Here is a 19,804-nt window from a genome sequence, read left to right as displayed (position 1 = left end):
CCCGAGGGGCTGAATGGCCTAGTCCTAATCCTATTTCTTATGATCTTGTGTATAAAATGGAGGGTGTTCTCACCAGATGTGTAAAATGGAGGGCGGGGCCACATACACCTCTCACATTTTAACCCAATTTTTATAACAGAGACAAGGCCATGTGTAAGATGGGGTCTAGTGCAATCCTAACTAGTGCATTGATAACTGAGGCTAGTGTAAAAGGTAGCGAGGATGCAGAATTCTTCAAATGCATTCAGGGAAACTATTTTAGGCCAGTACGTAGCAAGGCCAACAAGAGATGGGTCAGTTCTACACTTAGTTTTCAGGAATGAAGCTGGGCCGCTGGAAGGCGAGTTAGAAAAAGTGGACTGGGAAAACCTACTTGAAGGTAAATCAGTGTCAGAGCAGTGAGAGGGAATCATTTCATCTTGGAGGATTTATTATTCCAGATTTATTTTTTATTTTCAGAGAAATTCAAGTTCACAAAAGACATTCACCTTCCTACTGTTGACTGACTGTCTCAGCTTTTGCATATTAGAACAAAGAACAAAGAACAGTACAGCACAGGAACAGGCCATTCGGCCCTCCAAGCCTGCGCTGATCTTGATGCCTGTCTAAACTAAAACCTTCTGCACTTCCGGGGACCATATCCCTCTATTCCCATCCTATTCATGTGTTTGTCAAGATGCCTCTTAAACGTCGCTATCGTATATTGTCCCCAATCTTTTTCTTTCATGTGTCTAATGTTAGTCAGACATTGTGAACCACTTCAATCTCTCAGGACATCTACTGTAAAGACCTTCAGTTGTGTGTATCTGCAAGGGACGCAATCCACAATCGAATTCACAGCATATTCAATCAAACAAAATCTTCAACTTCATTCAAACACCCTGATATCCTGTCTCTGCACAGATAACTGACAGTTCCACAATGCAGGAATGTCTGAATTGAAAGAAAGAAACGTCAGCTGTATTTTAAACATTGAGACTGAAATATTTCAGGAGCCTACTCAACCAAGAATTATTCAGAGAAAAGTCAGGATAGGTATTGAAAGAGAAAGAGAGTGAGCGAAATGGAAAGACAGAGAGAGACAGAGAGACTGCCTGCTCCAGTATGTGTAACGTACTGTGGGTAGAACGTCAAGTCTCTCTGTTCCTGTACCCGTTTTAACATTGTACCATTTAGTTTATATTGCCTGTCCCACAGTCTTCCTTCTAAAATCCATCACTTCACATTTCTCAGCATTGAAGTTAACCAGCCGTGTGTCTGTCCAATTCACCAGACTGCCAATAGTTTCCTGAAGTCTGCTACTATTCTCTTCTCTCTTTACTACATTTCCAAAGTTTTGTGTTATCGAAACAGAGAAAAATAGGAGCAGGAGTAGGCCATTCGGCCCTTCGAGCCTGCTCCGCCATTCAATATCATCACGGCTTATCATCCAAACTCAGTAACCTCTTCCCACTTTCTCCCTGTATCCCTTGATCTCATTAGCCCTAAGATCTATATCTAACTCTTTCTTGAATATATTTAGTGATTTGGCCTCAACTGCTTTCCGTGGTAGAGAATTCTACAGGTTCACCACTCTCTGGGTGAAGAAATCTCTCCGTATCTCAGTCCTAAATGGCTTACACCTTATCCTTAGACTGTAACCCCTGGTCGTGGACTCCCCCCCCCATCGGGAACATCCTTCCTGTATCTAGTCTGTCCAGTCCTGTTAGAATTTTGCAGGTTTCTATGAGATCCCCTCTCATTCTTCTAAACTTTAACGAATACAAGCCTAATCAACCCAATCTCTCTTCATACGTCAGTCCCAGGAATCAGTCCAGTAAACCTTCTTTACACTCCCTCCAGAGCAAGAACATCCTTCCTCAGATAAGGAGACCAAAACTGCACACAATCCTCCAGATGTGGTCTCACCAAGGCCTTGTATCATTGCAGCAAGACATCCTCGCTCCTGTACTCGAATCCTCTCACTATGAAGGCCAACATACCATTTGCCTTCTTAACTGCCTGCTGCACCTGCATGCTTACTTTCAGCGATGGTGCACAAGGACGCCCAGGTCTCGCTGCACCTCCCCCTTTCCCAATTTATCGCTGTTCAGATAATAATCTGCCTTTCTGTTTTTTGCCACCAAAGTGGATAACCTCACATTTATCCACATCTGCCATGTATTTGCCCACTCACTCAACCTGTCCAAATCACACTGGAGTTTCTCTGCATCCTCCTCACAGCTCACACTCCTTTGATGTTCTGCCCTGGAAACCCAAGTCAGGTCATTAATATACATCAACAAGAGCAGTGGTCCCATACGAACCTCTGGGGGACATCACTCTATACCTCCCTCCAGTCTGAAACAACCGTTCACCACTACTCTCTGTGTTCTGTCTCTTGGTCAATGTTAGATACAGAAGTGAGGGAGGCATAGAGAGAGACAGAGAGAGGGTGGGAGAGAGACAAAGAGACAGAGAGAGGGAGGGAGAGAAACAGAGAGGGAGGCAGAGAGAGTGAGAGAGAGGATGGGAGAGAGACAGAGAGAGGGAGGGAGAGAAAGAGAGAGCAAGGGAGGGAGAGCTAGAGAGAGCGAGGGAGGGAGAGCTAGAGAGAGCGAGGGAGGGAGAGATAGAGAGAGAGGGAGGCATAGAGAGACAGAGAGAGGGTGGGATAGAGAGAGAGGTGACACATCAAAGAGAGTGAGACAGAGTGAGAGAGAGACACAGCAAGGGAGACAGAGAGAGGTAGAGAGGGAGCGAGACAGAAGCATGGAGTGATAGAGTGACAGAAACAGAGAGAGGGAGAGCGAGATAGAGGGCGAGCGAGAGGGAAAAGAGAGGGAGAGAGAGACAGAACAGGGAGAGAGAGAGACAGAGGGAGAGGGAGAGAGAGACAGAGAGACAGAAAGAGGATGCGAGAGAGGAAGAGAGGGAGAGAGAGACAGAGCAAGAGGGACAGACAGGCATGGAGTGAGAGAGTGACAGAAACAGAGAGAGGGAGAGCGAGATAGAGGGCGAGCGAGAGGGAAAAGAGAGGGAGAGAGAGACAGAACAGGGAGAGAGAGAGACAGAGCAGGGAGACAGGCAGGCATGGAGTGAGAGAGTGACAGAAACAGAGAGAGGGAGGGAAAGAGAGAGAGAGAGATGGAGAGAAGGAGACAGAGTGAGATGGAGAGAGAGACAGAGAGGGAGGGAGAGAGAGAAAGAGGGAGGGATGGAGGGAGAGACAAAGAGAAGGAGACATCGAGACAGTGAGAGGGAGGGAGAGATAAACAGAGAGACAGAGAGAGGGAGACGAAGTGAGGGAGGCATAGAGAGACAGAGAGGGAGGCAGAGAGAGACAAAGGGGGAAAGAGAGAAAGAGAGATGTAGAGAGTGAGGGAGGGAGAGAGAGAGAGAGAGGGGGACATAGAGAGACAGAGAGAGGGAGGGTGAGAGAGAGACATAGAGTGGGAGGGAGGGAGAGAGAGAGAGACAGAGAGGGAGGGAATGGGAGACGAAGTGAGGGAGGGGTAAAGAGACAGACATACAGAGAGAGGGAGCAAGAAAGAGAGGGAGGGAGAGACATGTAGGGAGAGAGAGAGAGAGAAATAGATGGAGGGGAGTGAAAGAAAGGCAGAGAGGGAGAAGAGAGCGAGACAGAGAGAGAGGCAGAGACAGAGCAAGGGAGACAGAGCGAGTAAGAGAGGGCAGACAGAGGCATGGAGTGAGAGAGTGACAGAAACAGAGAGAGGGAGGGAGAGAGAGAGAAAGCGAAAGGGAGGGAGAGAGACAGAGAGATGGTTTCCAGATTTCCAGCATCCACAAAATTTTGCCTCAGATTAAGGGACCCTGCACTGCCAGAACTGTCCCAACCTTTTAACCTGTCTGGACCCCTCATGACTTTGAACAGAGAACACAGAACAAACCTAAAATGTCTGACTGATGTCTGGTCTTTACGTTCTGAGAGAGGAGAGAGAGTCAGACAGGCAGATAGAGAGAAAACACAGACCGAGAGGGTGAGTGAGACACAGAGAGTGATAGCAGTAATTTTGTCACAGAATATAGGAAGAGAAGGAGGCCATTTAGCCCTTCAACCCTGTTCTGTCATTAAACAAGCTCATGGCTGATCTGTGATCTAAGACCATATACCCGTCTTGGCCCCTTATCACTTAATACTTTTGGTTAACAATAATCTATCAAACTCAGATTTAAACATTAACAAGTGGCTCAGCATCAATTGCTGTTTGTGGAAGAGAGTTCCACTCTGGTACAGTTTGAGATTTAAAAAAACCTCCTTCCCCGTAAATCCCCTCAGCCTTTTCACTCAGCTCCCTCCAGACGGAATTGGCAACAAGACAGCAAGAAACAAACAGGAAACAGGGATTTCAGGAGAGAAAGGTTTCACCTGATGTTCTTGTCACAGGATTCTCTGTCATGGGAGAGGTCATCGCAGATCCTACAGAAATAAACAACTCATTAATATCAGACAGAGAATTGGAGTAAAATAGAGACCAGATCGGTGAAAGCTTTCAGTCTGTCATAAAAAGTGAAATGGTTAAACAATGTTGTTATGGGAGAGGCCTGACCTCCATTTGACTCCATTCAGATGGATGGATGGATATTAATATAAATAAAGATATATATTTGTCTCGGTTGGAGATGGAATCATTTTTAGTTGTTAGAATATCTTCAGTCTTGTTACTAGCTATCAGCCGCTGTATACAATTTCTAATTGCTCTGGTTTGATGTGGGTAATATTTATGTTTGAAAGGATGGGGTGAATCTTATAACAATCTCCCAGAGATGAAGTGGGATTGAGGGACTGGAGTAAAGGTCAGTAACAGTGCAATGCATTTTACACGGCTGAGTAACAAACTCTGTTGTGTTAAAGTTTAATAAATCACACTTGTGTTGCACTGTGACAATTGTTAGCAGTTTTTTTTAACAATAGGGATTGTTTTACTCACAGGATTTTCGATTGTATTTTCCTTTATTGGCCGATGTATAGAATATAAGAGCAGGGAGGTTGTGCTGGAACTGCATAAAACACTAGTTAGACCACAGCTAGAGTACTGCATACAGTTCTGGTCAGCACATTACAGGAAGGATGTGATTGTAGGAGAGAGGATACAGAGGAGATTTATAGAGGATGTTGTCAGGAATGAAGAATTTTAGCTGTGAGGAAAGATTGGACAGGCTGGAGTTATTTTTTTTGGAACAGAGGAGGCTGAGCGGAGATTTAATGGAGGTGTATAAAATTGTGAAGAGCCTGGATACAGTGGACAGGAAGAGCCTATGAAGAACAACCCAAGCTCTCCAATCTATCCATATATCTGAAAGAACTGAAATAAAGACAGAGAGAGAGAGAAAGAGGGACAGAGAGAGAGCGAGAGAGATAGAGAGGGGGCGGGAGGGGGAGAAAGAGAGAGCGAGTGGGAGGTGGAGAGGGAGGGCAAGTGAGAGAGTGGGAGGGAGGGAGAGAGAAACGGGGAGAGAGAGACTGGTGGAGAGAGAGAGAGAGAGACGGACTGAGGCGGGGGGGGGGTGGGGGGGAGAGAGAGAGAGAGAGAGACTGGCTGAGGGACAGAGAGAGAGAGACCGGGTGAAGGAGAGGGTGAAGAATAAAATATCCCAAAGGGATGGAACAAGTTTGAGGGGCCGAAGGGCCTCCTCCTATCTTCCTAAGGGCTTTACTAATATTACAAGGTCGTGATGATAATTTTGAATAAATAAAATGGAATTAATTGACAATAGTTACCCCTTTAAGATTACTGATCCTATCACCTCCTAATGTGTTATAGTACTCTATGATTCGATGGTCCTGTTCTGAGAGAGAGAGAGAATGAGATGGGGTAAGAGAGAGAGAGAGAGATGGGGTGAGGGAGAGACAGAGAGAGAGATGGGTTTGGGAGAGAGAGAGAAAGAAAGATACAGAGATGGGGTGATAGAGAGAGAGACGGGGTGAGAGAGAGATAGACAGAGACAGGGTGAGGGAGGGAGAGAGACAGGTAAGGAGGAGAGAGAGAGACTGGCTGAGGGACAGAGAGAGACACACACAGTAAGGGAGAGGGTGAGGAATAAAATATCTCAAAGTGATAGGACGGGCTCGAAGGGCCGAACGGCCTACTCCTCTCTTCCTAAGGGCTTTATTAATATTAAATACTGAACTAAACAAGGTAGTGATGATCATTTTTAGCCAATTAAATGGAATTAACTAACAATAATTTCTCCTTTAAAATTATTAATCTGAATTCACAATTTTACTTGTGTGAATTTGGGTTGACAGATAATTTGCTGTTTATTAACATCACTGAATAAATAAATATTTGAAGATTCAATGTCACTTTGTTCCCATCCTTGTTCAAATTCCTACTGACTCACTCGAAGGTTTAAATCTGAGGAGCAGTTCTGGCGGTGCGGGGTCCCTTTAAGAGGTTGGGACTAACCCCCTCCCTGTTCCACCTCGGGGTCACAACACTGGGTCAGGGGTCACAGACTGCACAGACACAGGCATTGACCCATAACCCCCTGACCCCAGGAAAAGGAAAGCAAAACTTCTGGTCCCTTTGAAATCAGATTGACAATAAATTTAAACCCCAAGAGTGAAATATGAAAGGATAAAAAGAGAGATTTTGATGTTTGTAAAAACATTATTTACACAGAGGGAAGTGTTTGTGTTTACCTGTCTAAGTTGGTCAATGTGAATATATGTGTCTCGGTGTGGGTTTCTCTCTCTCTCTCTCGGTCAGTGGGAATGGTGTCCCCATCTCACTGCAGTTACTGCCCCCTCTCACCATCTCCATCTACTGGTGTCCCCATCTCACTGCAGTTACTGCCCCCTCTCACCATCTCCATCTGCTGGTGTCTCCATCTCACTGCAGTTACTGCCCCCTCTCACCATGTCCATCTGCTGGTGTCCCCATCTCACTGCAGTTACTGCCCCCTCTCACCATCTCCATCTGCTGGTGTCCCCATCTCACTGCAGTTACTGCCCCCTCTCACCATCTCCATCTGCTGGTGTCCCCATCTCACTGCAGTTACTGCCCCCTCTCACCATCTCCATCTGCTGGTGTCCCCATCTCACTGCAGTTACTGCCCCCTCTCACCATCTCCATCTGCTGGTGTCCCCATCTCACTGCAGTTACTGCCCCCTCTCACCATCTCCATCTGCTGGTGTCCCCATCTCACTGCAGTTACTGCCCCCTCTCACCATCTCCATCTTGTGGTGTCCCCATCTCACTGCAGTTACTGCCCCCTCTCACCATCTCCATCTGCTGGTGTCCTTGTCTCACTGCAGTTACTGCCCCCTCTCACCATCTCCATCTGCTGGTGTCCCCATCTCACTGCAGTTACTGCCCCCTCTCACCATCTCCATCTGCTGGTGTCCCCATCTCACTGCAGTTACTGCCCCCTCTCACCATCTCCATCTGCTGGTGTCCCCATCTCACTGCAGTTACTGCCCCCTCTCACCATCTCCATCTGCTGGTGTCCCCGTCTCACTGCAGTTACTGCCCCCTCTCACCATCTCCATCTGCTGGTGTCCCCATCTCACTGCAGTTACTGCCCCCTCTCACCATCTCCATCTGCTGGTGTCCCCATCTCACTGCAGTTACTGCCCCCTCTCACCATCTCCATCTGCTGGTGTCCCCATCTCACTGCAGTTACTGCCCCCTCTCACCATCTCCATCTGCTGGTGTCCCCATCTCACTGCAGTTACTGCCCCCTCTCACCATCTCCATCTGCTGGTGTCCCCATCTCACTGCAGTTACTGCCCCCTCTCACCATCTCCATCTGCTGGTGTCCCCATCTCACTGCAGTTACTGCCCCCTCTCACCATCTCCATCTGCTGGTGTCCCCATCTCACTGCAGTTACTGCCCCCTCTCACCATCTCCATCTTGTGGTGTCCCCAAACACTGCAGTTACTGCCCCCTCTCACCATCTCCATCTGCTGGTGTCCTTGTCTCACTGCAGTTACTGCCCCCTCTCACCATCTCCATCTGCTGGTGTCCCCATCTCACTGCAGTTACTGCCCCCTCTCACCATCTCCATCTGCTGGTGTCCCCATCTCACTGCAGTTACTGCCCCCTCTCACCATCTCCATCTGCTGGTGTCCCCATCTCACTGCAGTTACTGCCCCCTCTCACCATCTCCATCTGCTGGTGTCCCCGTCTCACTGCAGTTACTGCCCCCTTTCACCATCTCCATCTGCTGGTGTCCCCATCTCACTGCAGTTACTGCCCCCTCTCACCATCTCCATCTGCTGGTGTCCCCATCTCACTGCAGTTACTGCCCCCTCTCACCATCTCCATCTGCTGGTGTCCCCATCTCACTGCAGTTACTGCCCCCTCTCACCATCTCCATCTGCTGGTGTCCCCGTCTCACTGCAGTTACTGCCCCCTCTCACCATCTCCATCTGCTGGTGTCCTTGTCTCACTGCAGTTACTGCCCCCGCTCACCATCTCCATCTGCTGGTGTCCCCGTCTCACTGCAGTTACTGCCCCCTCTCACCATCTCCATCTGCTGGTGTCCCCGTCTCACTGCAGTTACTGCCCCCTCTCACCATCTCCATCTGCTGGTGTCCCCATCTCACTGCAGTTACTGCCCCCTCTCACCATCTCCATCTGCTGGTGTCCTTGTCTCACTGCAGTTACTGCCCCCTCTCACCATCTCCATCTGCTGGTGTCCCCATCTCACTGCAGTTACTGCCCCCTCTCACCATCTCCATCTGCTGGTGTCCCCGTCTCACTGCAGTTACTGCCCTCTCTAACCATCTCCATCTGCTGGTCTCCCCCTCTCACTGCAGTTACTGCTCCCTCTCACCATCTCCATCTGCTGGTGTCCCCGTCTCACTGCAGTTACTGCCCCCTCTCACCATCTCCATCTCCCGGTGTCCCCGTCTCACTGCAGTTACTGCCCCCTCTCACCATCTCCATCTCCCGGTGTCCCTCTCTCACTGCAGTTACTGCCCCCTCTCACCATCTCCATCTGCTGGTGTCCTTGTCTCACTGCAGTTACTGCCCCCTCTCACCATCTCCATCTCCTGGTGTCCTTGCCTCACTGCAGTTACTGCCCCCTCTCACCATCTCCATCTCCCAGTGTCCTTGTCTCACTGCAGTTTCTGCCCCCTCTCACCATCTCCATCTGCTGGTGTCCTTGTCTCACTGCAGTTACTGCCCCCCTCACCATCTCCATCTCCCGGTGTCCTTGTCTCACTGCAGTTACTGCCCCCTCTCACCATCTCCATCTGCTGGTGTCCCTCTCTCACAGCAGTTACTTCCCCCTCTCACCATCTCCATCTCCTGGTGTCCTTGTCTCACTGCAGTTACTGCCCCCTCTCACCATCTCCATCTGCTGGTGTCCTTGTCTCACTGCAGTTACTGCCCCCTCTCACCATCTCCATCTCCCGGTGTCCTTGGCTCACTGCAGTTACTGCCCCCTCTCACCATCTCCATCTGCTGGTGTCCTTGTCTCACTGCAGTTACTGCCCCCCTTACCATCTCCATCTGCTGGTGTCCCTCTCTCACTGCAGTTACTGCCCCCTCTCACCATCTCCATCTCCCGGTGTCCTTGTCTCACTGCAGTTACTGCCTCCTCTCACCATCTCCATCTGCTGGTGTCCCTCTCTCACTGCAGTTACTGCCCCCTCTCACCATCTCCATCTCCTGGTGTCCTTGTCTCACTGCAGTTACTGCCCCTCTTCATCGTCATTACAAGCAGGCAATGATCTGAATTAATGGTTGTACTTGGGCAAGTGATGGCTTTCTTGATGTTGTTCTTGTTTCTTTCACTGATCATCAGAAAATCTAAAAGCAAAATACTGCGGATGCTGGAAATCTGAAATAAAAACAAGAAATGCTGGAACCACTCAGCAGGTCTGGCAGCATCTGTGGAAAGAGAAGCAGAGTTAACGTTTCGGGTCAGTGACCCTTCTTCTAAATTATTGATGTTGAGTCTAAACAACTCTTTCATGCAGATGTCTATTTTCCCACTCTGGTCGGGTGTCCTCACATTCCATTTTCCGCTGTTAAAAACTTCTTGTCTGGGTTTGAGAGTACCTCAACATTAACACCTCCAGTACTGCCCACCTCAACATTCAACCCGCTGAGAAATAAAAAGTCACCTCAACATCAAATTCCCTCAGTGAAACCCAGCCTTAACATCGGACCCTCCCAGTAATGCCCGCCTCAACATTCAACTCGGGTCCTGGGCCCTGTCCCAGCTCCTGCCACTCACCAGTCCTTTCCACTCCTCTGTCATCGCCACACCCTTGCTTCCACTGCTCCTCGGGTATCGCTGCTTGCTGGCTCCCGCTACTCCCCAGACCTCGATGTTTCCTGGCTCCGCCACTCCTCGGCCATTGCTGCTCTCTGTCTCCTGGCGCTCCTCGGCTCTAATAGATCATGTTTCATGAATCAAACTCCTCTGCCATTCGTCGACTCTCCATGCCACCTCCTTCCAAGCCAACATATTACTTTTTCTGGTTCCCTCTATTTCTTGTTTCCGTCCATGTCTTTTAATGACTGTTAATTATTTTGCACACCTCTAACAACTGTTATTTATGTTAGCTCAATGTTTTTTTTACAAACAGTCCAATACACTTTGCCATTTATTTAAACGTTTTCAAAATGTTTTGGAAAATTTAAAAAAATCAACGTTTATAAAAGTTTTACTCACCAGTTTTAAGGGAAAAAGGACTTAATAGGTTAGGTAAACACTACTCACCTTCCTGTAAGCTCCAGGTAACTTTTGGGACATGCCTTATGCTGCTGTTAGTTTTGGCTGATTCCGTGAGCCTGTCTCCTCTTCACTCCTGTACATGCTCTAACGTTTACAATTACATTGAACTGTGCCGGAGAGATCTGGTGGGACCCACATCCTGAGGAAATCATCTGGGAATCCCATTACAATTTTCACCTGGATCATAAAGTTCGGGAAGTTGACATTTTTGGTCGAGGTCAGCGGCAAGCACAGTAACTTCACTGCTGACTGCAAAATAGGGGCCAGAGAATCAATCGGAACAGCATTCCACCCATCACTGTCTGTGCTGACTCTTTCAAAAAATGATCTGTGATGTAGAGCAAACTTTGTGGTCCGTGCATGGCATCTGGTCATGTAACTTGTACACAATTTGTTTTCTCTATTTCTCTCCTTTGTGCACCGCAGACTGGGCTACAGATTCATGGAGGTCTTATTTCTATAAGTTAATTTGTTGTTATATACTTCTTAAAACGTTGACTCCCTTTCTGGCAACCTGTGGCTTTGAACACTTTTTAAGGAGGTTTTGACACACTGCCAATGAGTCCCACTCTCCTGCTCTTCCCCGACATTGCTGCAATGTTTTCCGCTAGAAGTATATATCCTGTTCCCTTTTGAAAGTTCCGACTGAATCAGCTGTGACCAGATTTTTCAGACAAAATATTTGAGATAACGACTTTTCTTTTGCTGATAGTGACATCAAAGTGATATTCAGTGTAGAGGTTGATCTCTCAGACTGATGGAGATATGGGATTAGCTGGGAGATTTCTCCTGAATTCACCACAATTTTCAGGGAGAGCGGTTTGATCCGGAGAAAGTGGGCCTCTTTGAAGAAATTGAGAGCTTCCATCCAGCCAATCTTGATGTTGAGAGTTTAGTGCAGAACTTCTTGAAAACATTGTTCAGAGGAAACTGCCTTCGTTCCACTTATGGGGATATGAGGACAGATGACCAACAGCTTGGTCAATGAGATAGGCTTTCAGGAGCGTCTTAAAGTATGAGAAAGAGGCAGCGAGGTTTGGGCCTAAAACACTGAAGGAATAGCTGCCAATAGCGGCTGGAAGAAGTGGGAGATGCTGTAGAGGCCAAAGAAGGAGCAATGGAAAGTTCTGAAAGGGTCACATTTTTTTCCTATCCCCTCAAAATGTGCTGGAAAACAGAAACATTTCTCTCTGAATCCTGAAAAAACCCAGGCTCTATCGAATAGATAGTAGATAACATCTCTCATACTTCTGGCTTTCCAAATATGTTTGAATGATTTGGACATTCACAGACAAAACATTCAACAATCACTCCAATTTTCAGTAATTTTGACTTTTTAATTTTAAAAGTACCCAGCATTTCCCTCTCACAATTTCAAAGCCACATTCCTTACTCCTGCTAATACATTTTCACCATTTTATATTTTTTTATGTTTCTGTTCCAACAATACTATTAATTCCGCTCTCTAGTCTCGGATCCGGATATTCCCGCTCACTCATCCAGTCATAAAGGCTAATGGTCCTTCAATGGCTTCATGTACTTTTCCTGTAAATCCATTTTTGGTGATCAGTTCAGATCGCAGCCATCCCTTCCCTTCCCCCTCAACTCACTTTCGTGCCTAAACAAGGTGCCTTTCCTCCTGCACCAGCACTGCTACCACACCTGCCTTATATTTCCATCCATCGACAGCGCAGTGGGAAACAATCTCGAAATCACCACCATGATGTCTTGTTTTAGTTTACAGCTCAGGCCCTAATATTCCCCTTATAAATGTATTTCTATCTGTATTATTGGTTCTGACCATGACTAGAGTCTGCTCTCATTTTCATCAAACAGATGATGCCACCCGTTCCAGGATATTCTTTCCTCTGGCACCAGTGAGACCGTTTTCCATTCAGGTCCTGCTGCTGTCTGCAAATCTGTTTCTCTATCCCCCCCCCCCCCACCCTCGAGAGAATTTACCAGCTCTGTTGCTCTGCTATTCTTGTGTCCCTTTTGCTTCGCTTCTCACCCCACGCCACTCGAAATGGTCCCCTGAGCCATGGTGCTACGCTGTCACTCAGGAAGATCCGTCTCTATCCAGCTTTCAGTCCCAAATGCCAGGTATCTATCGGACAGTTCCAGTACTCAAGGACTCCCTCCACCTGTGACTGCGATACCCCAATAGGCGGTCACTAAGTCCCTCTTTCTACTCATCCTCTATCCTGTTCACTTTGAATCTTCCCCTCTGCTTGAACCTTCAGCCATGGCAGGAACAGACATTCCCAGATTCTGATGCTATTTAACAAGGAAAAGCCAGTATTTAACATTGTTGTAGAAAGTTACACATTTATCTTGACAGTTGTGAGTGGGATAGTTTGCAGCGCCTGTTCCTACTTTAACCAATCAAAACCTGTCAACCCAGATATTTGCACTTTATTGAAGTACAAGCAGAAAAATTAGTTTTTGTTGTTGCATCGAACCCATACATAGTATCAGGCACATGGCATTTCCTGTGCACTAAATCCAAGTATTCTCCTAAAACATGGAGATTCTGTTGGAAGAAAGGTGTTTTTTGTTGTCCTGAAAGATAAAGGCTGTGAAATCGGACAAATCTTTCATTCCCTCCTTTATCTCCTGACTAAGCAATTACCTGGGGTGGGGTGAGGGAGGCGTGGTGTTTACATCCCAGTGTAGGTATAAGGATGTTTGATGTCTGACTTGGTTTGCATTTAACCCAGTTCGGATCAAAATCAATTTCATTCATAAACCATCGATTTGGTTATCCTCAAGCTGCTGAGTGAGTGAATTAACAATTTCTTGCAAACCGGCAAGGAAGAATGCAATATAAAAGCAAAATATTGCGGATGCTGGAAATCTGAAATAAAAACAAGAAATGCTGGAACCACTCAGCAGGTCTGGCAGCATCTGTGAAAAAAGAAGCAGAGTTAACGTTTCGGGTCAGTGACCCTTCTTAGAAAATGACAAATATTAAAAATGTCACAGGTTATAAGCAAGTGAGGTGGGCGTGGGACAAGAGATAACAAAGGAGAAGGTGTAGATTGGACAAGGCCACAGAATAGCTGACCAGAAGGTCATGGAGCAAACAATATGTTAATGGTATATTGAAAGACAAAGCATTAGTACAGATTAGGTGTTAACGGACTGAATATTGAGCAACAGCAAGTGCAAACCTGAAAAAAAACACTGGGTAAGCAAACTGAACAAACTAAGATGAAATGAAATAAATGCAAAAAAAAGATTGTAAAAAATGTAACAAAAGAAAAAGTAAATAAAAATGAAAGTAAAATGGGGGGCTGAAATTATTGAACTTAATGTTCAGTCCGGCAGGCTGTAGTGTGACTAATCGGTAAATGAGATGCTGTTCCTCGAGCTTGCGTTGATGTTCACTGGAACACTGCAGTAATCCCAGGACAGAGTATTGAGCATGAGAGCAGGGGGGAGTGTTGAAATGGCAAGCAACTGGAAGCTCAGGGGTCCTGCTTGTGGACTGAGCGGAGGTGTTCCGCAAAGCAGTCACCCAGTCTGCGCTTGGTCTCCCCAATGTTGAGGAGTCCACATTGTGAGCAGCGAATACAGTATACTACATTGAAAGAAGTACAAGTAAATCGTTGCTTCACCTGAAAGGAGTGTTTGGGGCCTGGGATAATGAGGACAGAGGAGGTAAATGGGCAGGTATTACACCTCCTGCGATTGCAGGGGAAGGTGCCCTGGGACGGGGACGAGGTGGTGGGGGTAATGGAGGAGTGGACCAGGGTGTCGCGGAGGGAATGATCCCTTCATAATGCCGACAGGGGAAGGGAGGGGAAGATGTGATTGGTAGTGGCATCACGCTGGAGGTGGCGGAAATGGTGAAGGATTATCCTTTCGATATGGAGGCTGATGGGCTCGAAAGTGAGGACAAGGGGAACCCTGTCATGGTTCTGGGAGGGAGGGGAAGGGGTGAGGGTGGAGGTGTGGGAAATGGGCCGGACACGGTTGAGGGCTCTGTCAACCACAGTGGCTCTAACACGAATTTCCAAATCCTCTCTGGCCATTGGAGAGGTGCCAGAGGATTGGAGAACAGTGAATATGGTACCATTATTCAAGAAGTGTAGCAGGGACAGACCAGGTAATTACAGTCCAGTAAGTCTAACATCAGTGGTGCAGCGGCGGGGTACATTTAAAGTGATTGGTAGACAAATTAGAGGGGACATGAGGAAAAACATTTTCACCCAGAGGGGTCTGGAACTCACTGCCTGAAAGGGTAGTTGAGGCAGCGACCCTTAATTCATTTAGAAGGAGTCAGGATACGCACCTCAAATACTGTAATTTGCAGGGCTATGGATCAAATGCTGGAAGGTGAGATTAGAATAGGTGGATTGTTTTTCGGCCGGCACAGACACGATGGACCAAGTGGCCTCTTTCTGTGCCTTAAACTTTCTATGATTTCTAGCTTTCATATGCTACGCAATGTCCTACAACATTTATGCCACGACCAGCTAAGTTAATCACCAAACATATATACTGCTTCCCTCCGGTCCCCAAGCTCTTTGTGAAACGCTGGCCTACCCCTCAATCATCCAGAACATCCGCTCCCTTTTGTAGAGCAGCTTCCCATTCAAGCGCAGGAGATGTAACACCTGACCTTTCACCTCCTCCATTCCCACTGACCAAAGCCCCAAACAATTCTTCTAAGTGATAAAGGGACTTGCTTCTACTTCTTACAATTTAGCAGCAGCATTCACTGGTCACGATGGTATCTCCTGGGCATTGGGAGAGGAGGAAACATAGAATTAGTGATTGCTTTGCTTGACTCTTCTGTTCAGTCTGCAAGCATAACCCTGAGGTTCCGGTGACTTTTCACTTTAATTCTATATCCCGCTCTACCCTCGACCTCGTACACTCTTCCACTGAAACACAATGTGGAACAGCAGTGGATCTTTCGATTACACATTTTATAGCCTGTCGAACACAATACTGAGATTAAAAGCTTCATATTATAACTATTGCTCTCACCTTCTTGGACGGCTGGTGCTGATCATGGAAGATGCCTGAACCAGAGCCACTGGGAGTGGAAGGATTGTGGGCTGGTGCTTGGGGTGAGGATCCCCTGTTGGTACACAGCTGCCAGGCTGGTCTATGCAACATTGTCACTTTTCAGAAACACTGGAGCCTTCTCCACTTTGCCAGATTTTCCGCTCCCCTCCCGCCCTGTTTTTCTGATGGAACCATTTACACCTCCTCTGGATCCATCCTGTTTTTAAATTTCCCATATGCTTTGCACCATCATCCCTTTTGTCATTAAATCACTCCTGCCCTCCACCCAATCACAGACCTGTCCCTTTTTTCCCTCCCCTTTATCTCACTTTTCCCTGGCTCTGTGATAACTTTAAAACTGTTAATCTCTTACATCTTTCAATGCTGATAAAAGACCATCTGCCTGAAACGTTGACTCTGTTTCTCTCTCTCCACAGAATCTGCCTGACATGCTGAGTGTTTCCAACATTCTCCTATTTTATCAGATTTTCAGTATTTATATATTTTTTTCTCCAATGCTTAGGCCTAGATATTAACAGGGGTGAGTGACATCGTTGGGGAACAGAGTTTGAACTCCACAGACTGCCTCTTTTACCCTTGACAGTTCCCCACCTGAAGTGAGCCTGAGTGACAGGCTTGGCTTCCAGCCGGGTAGGGAGGACAGTGGAACAGGCCCCAGGACCAGGGCCGTCCAAATACTCACCCCGGGGTATGGGGGAATCTGCCTAATATTGGGGAGGGTGTGGGTGGTGTCCAATCACTAAGTGCAATGGGAAGAGAGTGGAGACATCTCTAATGGTTGAGCTGTCAAGGTCGGGAGCGTTAGCCTATCCTGGAGAGTGATCTGAGCCTGGAGACAGGAAGGGTAATGGGGAGTGTTTGATTCTCAACCACGGGGAGTGGGTCTCATATCCTGGAGTGTGACCTGAGTCTGACATGGTGAAGGGAAATGGGAAGAGGTAGAGCGAGTGTCTGATCCGCAACCTTGGGTAGGGTTCTCCAATCCTGGAGTGTGATCTGAGTCCGGGGAGGTGGAGGGGGTGGTGGGACTGTCTGATCCAAGACTCGATGTGTAGTCTTGATCCTTTGGGTGACCGATTTTGGGGGGGTGGTGATCTGATCCCGGGGGTGTTTAAATGCCATAAGGTGATCCAATCCTTTGGGGGCATCTGATGTAGGAGGGTCCAATCCTGGGGTGGTCCAATCCTGGTAGTGGGTAGTGGGATCTGATGTGTTGCTCCCGGGGGAGTGTCGGACCCGGGTGCGGAATGGTTCCGAATGCCATTACCTTTGTGTGGAATGGGGTATAACAGGGAAACATGGCCAGTCATAGTAAAACCTGGAAAACAGTTAAAATCAGATACCTCCAGCCTCATTGAAGTGGTGAAACTGCCAATAAGCATTCTGGTAGTGGTTGTCTGCCCATGCCCTCTCCCAACTCCGTTAATCCCAGTTGTGGGCAGGTGGGAAGTGGATTGGAGTTGAGCTTGAGATTTTTAAATTTCAACCTCTGAACCGCCTCCAACCCACCTGTTTTTGGTGCTAAAGTCCTGCTTTGGCTCTGACACGGAGAATATTTGATCAGTAATTTCCAGTCTTTTCTCCCTTCTCTCTCTGACAGTGAATCTACTGGCGATTGTGATCCTGTCCCGGGGAAAGTGTGGACTCTCCACCTGTCCCACTCTCTACCTGGTGGCCATGGCAACGGCGGATCTACTGATCATTATCACTCAGGTCATATTGTACAGGATCAGTTTTTATTATTTCCCGGGATCTTTCCTGGGCATCACCCCTGTGTGTACTGTTATCATTGTCCTGCTCCGTGCAGCCATTGACTGTTCTGTCTGGTTCACTGTTACTTTCACCTTTGATCGACATGTGGCCATTTGTTGCCAGAAGCTGAAAACAAAATATTGCACCAAGAAAACTGCGGCAGTGATTCTATCAACTTACTGCATTCTGTTCTGTTTAAAAAATGTCCCATTCTACTTCATATATGAACCTGGAGACATAATTGACAGTGTACCATGGGGCTGTACTGCAAAGTCTAGCCTTTTTACTGAGCCCGGATGGGTGGGATTTGACTGGTTTACTACAGTTTTAACCCCTTTGCTACCATTCGCTTTAATTCTGTTGCTGAACGCTCTGACAGTCAGACACATTTTAGTCAGTCGTATCCGTAAGGGGCTGAGGGTTCAGAGCAAGGGAGAGAAACACAGTGACCCAGAGATGGAGAGCAGAAGGAAGTCTGTGATTTTACTCTTCACCATATCCAGCAGCTTTATACTTCTGTGGTTGGTGTATGTTATAGATTTATTTTATTATACCACAATCGGACCAGCTCCCGGGAGTTACAAGGATTCTGAATATATATTTCAACAAGTCGGCTGGATGCTGATGAATTTAAGTATCTGCACAAACACATTCATTTATGGGACGAAACAGTCCAAGTTTAGGGAGCAGGTCAAGAGCGCGGTGAAATATCCACTGACATCAATTATTCAATGAATGAATAAACAATATAACTGAGAGCAACCCAGAAACAGATCCCAGTGTTTCCAGTCCATGAATATAACATTTATCCTCAATGGGCAAGTGGTGACTGACAGCTGGATGATCCTAAATACATTGTCCGGGTGCGTCACACACGGAAAAGAGCAGCAGTGAAGAGGGAAAGAGGTGACCCCCAGCTCAAAATATACTGGCGGGGGTGGGGGTGGGAGGACCTCAGAAAGGGCAAAGGGGAGCAGGGCTGCAGACAACACGTGACTGACAACAGGATGGAAGACACTTGCGGGTGGGTGCAGAATGGGCAGGGAGGTCACACATGCCAAAGAGCAGTGGGGCAGTCGGCAAGAGGTGTCCATTTGAGGAGCGGGCAGAAAGGGGTACGAAGTGAGTCAGCGCGCCCTCTACAGTGCAGCAGGGCCAACAATAGACACAGACTCTCCTTCACCTGCATGATTCCATTCTCAGTTCCTCACATCTGCTAAGGAAACAAAATCTTTTCTTACAAAAGTAAAATGCTGCAGCTGCTGGAAATGCTCTCGTGTCAGTTGATTATTATTAATGGCTTTAATTTAGGGGACTCTTTATTGACTCCCTTCCATTCCTCCAAGCTAGACAATGCCATCACAGTCTATCTCTTTCCTCAAGTCAAACAGTGGTGTGTGTGGGGGTGCTTGGGGGATTCACAAGGTGCAAGAAATAGAGGAGTGCAGAGATCTAGGAGGGTTGAAGGGGCTGGAAGTGGTCAGAGATAGGGAGGATTGTGGGGATGGAAGAGGTTACTGAGATATGGAGGATTGTATGGGCTGGAGAAGGTTACAGAGATATGAATGGGGAAGGTTAAAAAGATAGGCAAGGTGGTAGGGGCTGGAGGAAGTTACAGAAAAAGTGCTCGTTGGTGGCTGGGTTGGAGGAGGTTTCAGAGATAGGGCGAAATGCAGGGTCTGGGGGAGGTCACACAAATAGGGACTAATGTATCGACTGGAGGATGTTGTCGGGCTTGACGAGGTTAAAAACATGGGGGTGGGGGTAAGGTGGGCGAGGCCTCAGAGGGATTTGAAAACAAGGATGAATATTTTAAAATTGAGATGTTGTTGGACCAGGAGGGAATGTCGGTTCGTGAAGGCGGGGAGATGGGTGAACATGACCTGCTGTGAGGTAGGACATGGGGGAAGTAGAAAGGTGGAAAATGAGGGGTGGCAATCAGGAGAACGTTGGATTTGGCAAGTTTGGAGATAACAAAGGCAGAGATGAGGATTTCAGCAGCAGATGAGCTGAGGCAAAGGAGGTGACGGGCAATATTCACCCACCAGCAAACACTGAGTGGCACTGTGAGATTTAGACTACAGATGAACCCATTCCATAACCATATGTACAGACTCACAGACCTTGATTACATACTGCAGAATAATTCTCCACTCATCAGGGTCTGTGAAAAACATTAAATAAATAATATTCGTCTGTGGAAGCATTTCTTTCACTGTATTGTTTGATTCGCGGGATGTGGGCATTCCTTGCAATGCCGGCAATAATTGACCATCATTACTTGCTCCTTGAGGAGATGGTGTTCTCTCT

The 19,804-nt window shown here is 47.3% G+C and overlaps 1 protein-coding gene across 1 annotated transcript; it reads left to right on the top strand.

Annotated features, from left to right (window-relative positions):
- The first annotated feature begins 14,665 nt into the window (after nt 1–14,665).
- Nucleotides 14,666–18,229, top strand: LOC137361450 (probable G-protein coupled receptor 139). The gene is made up of 2 exons (XM_068026312.1): nt 14,666–14,813; nt 17,343–18,229. The coding sequence occupies exons 1-2, from the start codon at nt 14,666–14,668 to the stop codon at nt 18,227–18,229; spliced, it is 1,035 nt and encodes a 344-aa protein (XP_067882413.1).
- The last annotated feature ends 1,575 nt before the right edge of the window (nt 18,230–19,804 follow it).

This window comes from Heterodontus francisci, unplaced genomic scaffold (assembly GCF_036365525.1).
Source record: "Heterodontus francisci isolate sHetFra1 unplaced genomic scaffold, sHetFra1.hap1 HAP1_SCAFFOLD_106, whole genome shotgun sequence".
Taxonomy (NCBI): domain Eukaryota; kingdom Metazoa; phylum Chordata; class Chondrichthyes; order Heterodontiformes; family Heterodontidae; genus Heterodontus; species Heterodontus francisci.
Note: the sequence above shows the minus strand (reverse complement) of the source record. Positions and strands in the feature narration are given on the sequence as shown.